The 9282-nt window shown below is 36.3% G+C and overlaps 1 protein-coding gene across 1 annotated transcript; it reads left to right on the top strand.

Moving 5' to 3' along the window:
- The first annotated feature begins 7820 nt into the window (after positions 1-7820).
- On the top strand, positions 7821-8768 carry LOC130870411 (vomeronasal type-1 receptor 4-like). The gene has a single exon (XM_057763133.1). It carries the CDS (start codon positions 7821-7823, stop codon positions 8766-8768), a length of 948 nt encoding a protein of 315 aa, XP_057619116.1.
- The last annotated feature ends 514 nt before the right edge of the window (positions 8769-9282 follow it).

The following is a 9282-nucleotide window of genomic DNA, read 5'->3' as shown; positions in this document are numbered from 1 at the left end:
CCAAAACCACATAGAAACCCTGTCTCGAAAAACCAAAAAAAAAAAAAAAAAAAAAAAAAAAGGATAAAGAGAAAATTGGATATATCCATATCTCTTTGATATGTGTACTTGAAGTATTTTGCCTGAATACCCAGGAAAGTAAATCTTGGTCATGTGTTAGGTATGTTGTTTGGGTTTTTTTAGGAACAGTCATACGTATTTTCACTGAATATTTGTAACTTCCAGCAGTGTAAAAGTTTTCCATTCTGACAACTTTTTCTTTACCTTAGTTCCCATTTTCACCTTTGAACTTGGGAAATTAAATATAAATGTAGTTTGAATTTGATTTTCTCTAGTGAACTGTAAAGTTGAATATTTTTATACATTCATTAGCCATTGTTAGATCATCTATGAGAATTGTTTGAATATTTCATTATTATATTTACTGTTAGGATTTCTTGATTTCTAACATTTTCTAGATATTAGCTCTCTTAGTTGTAGCTTACACTTGCTGATTTCTGCAGTCTGCCTTCTTAATTTGTTGCATATTTTTCTTTATTCTAAAAATATTATTATTTATTATTTTCATTAGCAATTTTACAATTACATACATGTACATGATGCATTCTGTTTCCACTTACCACCCCTTCATATCTCTCTCTGATCCTCGTTACCTTCCTCATCCATGTATATTTTTCAAAGGTTTGTGAGTTTTGGTTTTGTTCTGTGACCCACTTGTAATAGCCAGGGATGTTTAAATAGCTATATGACTTGGATTGTACATTTCACCCAAGTGAATACATTTTACACAACTGATGACACTGTCTCACCCCTTTCTAAATTGGTCAATGGTAAATACTTCATCAGTGAGGTGTAGTCCTTTTGATTCCTTCATTCTTTCTTGCTTGGATGTTGATCTAGTCTTGTTCAGATCAAATACAAAAATCTATAGGACCTTTGGATTTACAAATCTAATGGAATTTATTGCCCAGAAAAGGGCATTGTATAGCTCTTATCCCCATTGTCCCTTAATTTCTCAATCTTACAATCTTTTATCTACCTCCTCTAAAGTGTTTTTTGAAGATTATAGTAGGAAGGTAAAAATGTCTTGCTTAGGAAAAAGCACTAGTTCTCACTTATCATCAGTCCCTTATTAAGTAATTTTTAATCTTTATTGAAGTTTATTGCCGAGAGCCTTCTCTGATTATATCTTAGCATTTTCAACTACCTTCTGAAATGGACACATTTATTTAGAAAGTGGTTCTATTGTGTGTCATTTTAGCTAAGCAACATAATTAGTTCCCCCTCCAGTCCTATGACTTATGTTACTAGGTGCTTTGTGGTTGGATTACAGGAAGTTCCCTCTGGGGTTTATGCCTCAAATCCAATCAAATAATACTTTGTTATTCCTTAATCCCTGTATCATTATTGTACAAATGAAAATAGCTTATCGGTGAGGTTGGTATCATAGTTTGCTGTTCTCATAGCTGGATAGTTTCATACCTGGGTAAGACCATGGATACCTTTCCCACTCAGCAACTTGAGTAAAATCTTCTAGATTATGAATTCTAGTCTGCAGGAAAGGAGTATCTATCCCATTTCCAAATTTATTTCTCTATCATGTATAGTAGACATATGGTATCTTCAGTAATAGGGCCTTATCATATAATCCTGGTCAGTAATGAACAATGTCAACCCTGTATTGATTGAGTACCTAATGTCTCCCTGACAAACAGTGCAGAGATACTCAACTCTTAGTAGTGGTGTTTAAATGACAAGTAGATAGTTGAAATGTGGCACATATACCCAAAGGAGTATAAATCAGTTGTCAAGGCAAAAAAATTTTTTTTCTAGTAAATAAATTAAACTGAAAAGTTTATATCCAATGTGGCAACAAGGGCACAGGAATATAACACATGCACACATTCTTTTTAGGTTTGTCATGTCTTCAAGTCTCTAGTGTGCTGTGTTGAACTTACAGTTTCCAAAGATGCCAGAAATATAGAAAGAGGACAATAATGAAGTAATATCTTTATTTATTATTTTTTTTTGGTTTTTTCGAGACAGGGTTTCTCTGTGGTTTTGGAGCCTGTCCTGGAACTAGCTCTTGTAGACCAGGCTGGTCTTGAACTCACAGAGATCTGCCTGCCTCTGCCTCCCGAGTGCTGGGATTAAAGGCGTGCGCCACCATCGCCCGGCTGAAGTAATATCTTAAGGGAGGGTAAACATGGCACTATCTATGCTGATAGCACACATACAAAAAAGAACTCTGTGGAAAGGTATAATTAGTGACAGTTAGGGAAATAGAGAGGATAGGAAAGCAGGAAGAAGTGTCCATTTGTAAAAACTGTTGTATGAACACATCATGACCTTCTAAAGATAATTTAAATTGAAAGTGAGACACTCTGCAAGGCTGCAGAAACATTTTACTTTCAGGAAATGCCATTCATCAAATTTGGAAATTGTTTCCTGTTCTGATGGAGTCATTGGTATAGTCCTTGCATCTGCTTATATTGTAAAGTTTTTCCTCCTGTTTTTTTCTCTGGCCTTTCTGAATGTCAGGTCTTCTGGTTGGATGCTTTGACTATGTGAGGTTGACTTCTCTATAGGTGGAGATATAGGAATCTTGTTTTATTCCTCTATAGATGGATACACACTTTTCCAGTTAAGGAGGCTATCATTTCTTCCATGTACATTTCTGTTAACATTTCAAAATCATGTGACTTTTTTTTTGCAGAGATTGATGTCTGGGTATTCTGTTTTCTTTCATTAGACTACATGAAAATTTTTGATATAAGATCACGTGTTCTTATGTCTATGGCTCTTTAATCAAATTTAATTATGTACAGTGATTGTCATAATATATTCTGGAAACATCATCATTGATTTTTTTTAAATTATCTCATTCAGATTAACATTTTGTCTCTGAGCTAAGTTTCTAGTTAAATGTCCTGGTCATTCTATTCCTGATAGCACATCTCAATATAATCAATTGTGTGGCATGACCTAACAGGCCTACTTGTAGAATTACATTTCTTCAGTTGCAGAGTAATTGAGTAACACAATAAAATACAAAGCAATAAGAATATATACCTCTCTACATAACAGTACACTGGCAACTTCTATCTCAAAAATACATCTATGACTTTGGAGTGAAATATGCATAATAAAATGCATATTTAAGAACCACGATGATAAACATCAGATGTTTCAACCATTAGTATGTACAATGTACACACCTCACACCTGCAGCCTTGTGAATCATAGGTCTGTGCTCAAGTATGTGGAGAAACTGTCCACATTAAGAAGACCCAAAAGATTATTATAACTGTGTGTGAAATATCTGATAGCTCTATTTCTTTTTGCTTCTCTCTCTAGTTTTATAGTTGCTGAGTTTGACACTTTCCAAATTTTTCCCATGCCATCATAGCCCACATTCCTATCTTCTGTGGGATTTAACTCTGCATTATTTGTTAACTATCTTCTTGTTTCATCACCAGACATTTGAGTTTATAAAGCATTAAAACAGTCTTACACAGATGCCTCCAAGATGGTCCAGCAGATAAAAGTGTTTTCTACCAAGCATGGTTTCTTTAGAACTGTCCCAAGGATCAACCTGGAAGGAGAATAGATATGACTCCATCAGTTTGTACTCAAACTTTAAGTATGTCCTGAATCTTTCCACAATAGCTGAAATTAACCCTTCCTCCCTAGCTTTCTTTCGGTGTTTCATCATAGCAACCAAAAGGAATCTGTGATAAAAGACAATTATACAGTTTTGATTGGGTCTTAAATGTACTATAATAAAAGACAATATGTCTTTTATTTTATTATTATTATTATTATTATTATTTTGTTGTTGTTATTCGAGACAGGGTTTCTCTGTGGTTTTGGAGCCTGTCCTGGAACTAGCTCTTGTAGACCAGGCTGGTCTCGAACTCACAGAGATCCACCTGCCTCTGCCTCCCAAGTGCTGGGATTAAAGGCATGTGCCACCACCGCCCGGCGTAATATGTCTTTTAGTACATAAGCGATTTTATTAGAATTTATGTATTCCTGTGGTAGAACCAATTTGTTATACCACACCTCCTAGAGAGAGATTCCCTTCTTGGTTTTATGTCCATTTTTTTTTTTTAAAGAAATCAGTTACTCCCATAACAACCATGTCATTATTGCACCAGTATTGCTTGGAAGTTCATCACTGTACCATGAAGGTCACAGTGCTAGGTTAGACTATGATTGTAATTTCTTCAATAAGAGTGCTCCATGGAGAGGTTATGATGAATTTTTTATGTACTATATCATTAGTGCATGTGGTGATATTTTGTTTGTGCTTTAACAGATAAAGCTTGGCTGAATATCAGTGCAAAGCTTACCACACTAGTTAGTCACAGAGGTCAGACAGTGGTGGCACTTGGGAGACAAAGCAGACAGATCTCCATGAGTTCAAGGCCACCCTGGGCTACATGATTGAATTAGACTAAAAGAGAAACAAAGCCAATCAGTGGTGGCTCACACCTTTAATCCCAGCACTAGAGAGGTGGAGATGAGAAATTATAGGGCTGAGCAAAGAGAATACTATAAGGTAGAAGAAGACAGGAATTCAAGATTCAGTCTGAGGCTTTGTAGAGATGGCATTTTGTCTGATGATTTGTAGGAACAGGATCACCCCTTAGGTCTGAGCATTCAGTAGAGGTAAGAACTAGTGGCTCTTTGTACTGCTTCTCTGATCTTTCAGTGTTTACCCCTGTATTAATTCAGGGTTCTTATTATTAAGACCAATTAGAAACTGCGCTACAATACATGGTTTAATCAGTAATAGGCTCTTATAACTAGTTACGATGAGCAAGTAAGAGCAATCACAAGAGCCTGTGCAGTTTGTTTACCTCACAATCCTCTCATGACAATACTCACACTGAAAAAAGCAATGCCTGGAATGAGATTTCATTCAATAAATTACACTAAAATATTTTATTAAATAACTCATATCTGATGGTAGAATTGTTCACCAATGCTTGGTACCTCTCTTTAAAATTCGTTTTGTTTCTCTTGAGTAAGTAATGCAAACAATATTGAAAAATTATTTTTCCTCATAAAATATCAATTTTTGCAAATTGGGTCCAGTTTTAAAAGCAAACAGAAACAAATTACATTGAACAGCTTACATTTTACAAAAAAAAAATACTACTGTGACTTTGTAACATCCAATTCATTTTATGGTGTTCTTTGACAATATCAAAAATCTTTGTCATTAAACTTCTATTCTATATAAAATGATGGCCCCAACAAAGATAAAGAAAAAAATGAGATTGTGTACCAAGTACCACAAACCATCAAGAAACAGAATGAACACACTTAGCTCAATTATAGCTATCAGATGGACCACATTATCTGCTCATTTATGAAACTGAGATCCCATGACCTCTAGGAAATAGAGCAGATAACAACCTCTCTGAAGCCTCAATGTTCCCTTAAGAGCTAACAGCAGAAACTTGCAATGCTTCCTTGCTAATGGTCACCAGAGGAGAAAAGTTCACAGCAAAGTTCTTGTCTGTAATGTCCACTGTTACTGCAAGTGAAATGATAATTGCAGGTCCGAAGGGAGGGGAGGTCATAGAATCACAGATCATATCTCAGGCACTAGTGTATCCCTCCAGCTAACCTCCTCCTGATCTCTGTGGGTATGGAGCTGAGATCATCATATCAGAGAGAAAGAGTGCAGAGAGTGTAGTAGATTGCAGAAAAGGAAGAAAATGTGAGTCTTGGTAAGTGATTATAGGAGACATTAGGGCATGAGACTAAACTGGAGGAGGGACAAAGCCACAGAGGAAACACAAAATCTTCAGGAATAGATCAGGTAGAAATGAATTCAGGGGTCCTAGAAGCACTGCATTCTAATTTTGACTTAGCCCATTCCTCAGATTTCAGTAGGGCTCCTGATAAAGAAGTGTCACTGTGATCACTGATACTGCTTAGATTTTGGGGGATTTCTATCTATGATTATTAGTCTCATGTGGGCTTTTATGCAGAATCATAAGTGTGGACAGTGACGGACTTGGTCTTGAGGTCTGCAGGTGATTCATTCACATGGTACTAGTGTCATAGATTCAAACATTGGTTTGTATGGATTTTGCTATGAAATATTTGTAACTGCCGGGCGGTGGTGGCGCACGCCTTTAATCCCAGCACTTGGGAGGCAGAGGCAGGCGGATGTCTGTGAGTTCGAGACCAGCCTGGTCTACAAGAGCTAGTTCCAGGACAGGCTCCAAAACCACAGAGAAACCCTGTCTCGAAAAACCAAAAAAAAAAAAAAAAAAAAAAAAGAAATATTTGTAACTAACTTTCATAAATGAAAACAGATTAAAAAGTAAGTTCTCATGACAATAAATTGACAGTAATAATAACTTGTAGCCCCATCATAATAAGTATTTTATTTTTATTTTATTTTTCATTTTCAGCACTTCTGGAAGTACAACTATTATAACTTCATTATTATGATTGTAATGAGAAGTGGAACATGCTTCATAAAACAATGCAATTGTACCTGTAGTTGCATGTAAATGTAGTTCTGATTTGTATAAAACTTTTTTTTCTAACTCAGAGTGAGGGTGCAACTAATAAAAACAGTATGCTTAATGGTTTGAAAATACCCAAATTAATAAAAATATCAATTTTTTTCTTGTGGATGTAGGAAGAGGCATTTAAATGAACGCAGTAATAAATATTAATTTTATCTGCTTTCAACTACCAGGATTAAATTTTTTCAAGTTTGAACACATTTCCATCAATTATAGGATTAATTATACTTGCATAAGACAAACAAATTCTTTTTTTTTTTTTTTTTGGTTTTTCGAGAAAGGGTTTCTCTGTGGCTTTGGAGCCTGTCCTGGAACTAGCTCTTGTAGACCAGGCTGGTCTTGAACTCACAGAGATCCACCTGCCTCTGCCTCCCAAGTGCTGGGATTAAAGGCGTGCGCCACCACTGCCCGGCTAACATAGACAAATTCTATGGAATGTCCTATAATCACACTTACATTTCTCTCTGAACCTAAAATTTTCTAAAAATTAATTCTTTTTTTAAAGATTTATTTATTATGTGTACAACATTTCTTCCATGTGTGCCTGCATGCCAGAAGAGGGTACCAGATATCATTATAGATGGCTGTGAACCACCACGTAGTTGCTGGGAATTGAACTCAGGACCTCTGGAAGAGCAGTCAGTGCTCTTAACCACTGAACCATCTCTCCAGTCCCTAAAAATTAATTCTTATTAACATAGCAATTACACTTTAATCTGTATCAAAGTTTGAAATTTCATTTTTCACATTACTTCCTAATATACTTATAGCCTTAATATATAAAACTTAACTCATTTATCATTAACCCCAAAATCACTTCATTTGGGTGTCAATAAAGAAATTATTTGTGATCTTAAATTAATAGTTTTGTTTCCATTTTACCATATTTTCCATGGATTCATGCTTATTTTCCAAAGTTTAAGTATGCCATTTGCTTATCAGGTAGCTATTTCACTGGGTCATGACTGTGTTTCAGATATGAACCAGGCTCCGGAGATATTCTGTGCTGTCCTGCTAAGGAGCTATTGTTGCCTCTTTGCACATTTCACACAGTATGAACGTACAAATATTTGAGCACTTTGTGCCTCATTCAACTGCCTTCACGTGTTCAATTCATGTCAAAGTGGCAGATGCCCTACAGACTGAATTATCTTGTGGACTCATTGAGGATAGAGAATGTTGTTTGTCCAATGACACAGTATATGTGGCCCAAACTTCATCTTTCCACATGATTTCCTCAGTCTGGGAGCAGTAACTTACAGCATGGAAGCCAGCGAGCTGTCTATAGCAATGATCTTCTTGTCTTTGACTACGATTGGATTTCTGGGGAATTTCTCTTTTCTCCACCACTACATGTTTGTTTACCTAATGAGGTACAGATTAAAGTTTACAGACTGGGTTCTGATGCACTTGATTGTAGCCAACATCTTAACTGTACTGACTAAAGGAGTACCTCAGACAATAGTAGCTTTTGGGTTGAACAACTTCTTCAATGATGTTGGATGCAAATTGGCTTCCTCTCTTCACAGAGTAAGTAGGGGTGTGGGGATTGGCAGCACCTCCTTCCTCAGTGTCTTCCAGGCCATCATCATCAGCCCCACGAACTTCAGGTATTCGGAGCTTAAAATAAATTTACAGAAGTACATCTGTTACTCTGTGTACCTGAACTGGGTGATTCATTTCCTTATTAGCAGTATTAATCTTGTGCACATGAGGGCAAAATATGGAAATGAAAGCACAGAAAACTTGAAATCTTTTTTATACTGCTATGCTCCCCGTCATGACCAAACCAGTGACATCTTGTATGCAACATTACTGTCAGCTCCTGACATTCTTTTTCTGGTACTCATGTTATGGTCCAGTGGCTCCATGGTTGTCACCCTGTACAGGCACAAGCAAAGAATGCAACACATGCCCAGGACCAATGTTTCTTCCAGATCCTCCCCTGAGACAAGAGCCACTAAAACCATACTTCTCCTGGTCAGTACGTTTTTCTCCTTTTACACAATCTCTTCCATCTGTCAACTCCTTGGGGCTATTGTATATAATCCTAGCTGGTCTCTGGTGCATGTGACTGCAATGGCCTCTCTACTTTTCCCCACTGTTTGTCCTTTTCTCCTCATGAGTCATGATTCTCGGGTATCCAGCTACTGCCTGCCCTGGAAAATTAGTAGACATTTTTCTAAGAACTCTGATCAAGAGCTGAACTGAAAGCTGCTGCCCAGTCCTCACTTGGTTATTGAGTCATTTTGAGAGAATAGTGAGCATAATAACATTCATATCACATGACTTTTGAGGTGATTGAAGTTGAACCTTCTCACTGCTGTGAATGGAAGTGAATGTGTTCAGCCACGTAGGCATACATAACTATGTGTGTCCTTTTGTGCACAAGTATGAGAATGGATTTATTTAAAATATATTTATTACACATCAAGATATATATTTAGTTCATGGTGTAACAAAAGTAGATTACAAATTGTACTGAAAATTAGGTAGACTTTAAGTTTCAGATTAAGATAGTTGTTGAAAAACAATAATTGCTTTGGGTTGTGATTCCTGGATTTTTTTAGGATTGAACCTGAAATAAACAAAATAAAAGTTTAATTGAGCTCTATGCTAATATCTAATGTGTTTCCCTGCTCTGGTGCATTCTTGCTACACTCCATTGTTTTAATATGGAAGGTAAAATTTCCCCTGCATTTACATTTCCCTCTGTGAGTATGTG

This window comes from Chionomys nivalis, chromosome 2, assembly GCF_950005125.1.
Source record: "Chionomys nivalis chromosome 2, mChiNiv1.1, whole genome shotgun sequence".
Classification (NCBI taxonomy): domain Eukaryota; kingdom Metazoa; phylum Chordata; class Mammalia; order Rodentia; family Cricetidae; genus Chionomys; species Chionomys nivalis.
The sequence above is the reverse complement of the archived record's forward strand: the minus strand, read 5'-3'. Positions and strand labels throughout refer to the sequence as shown.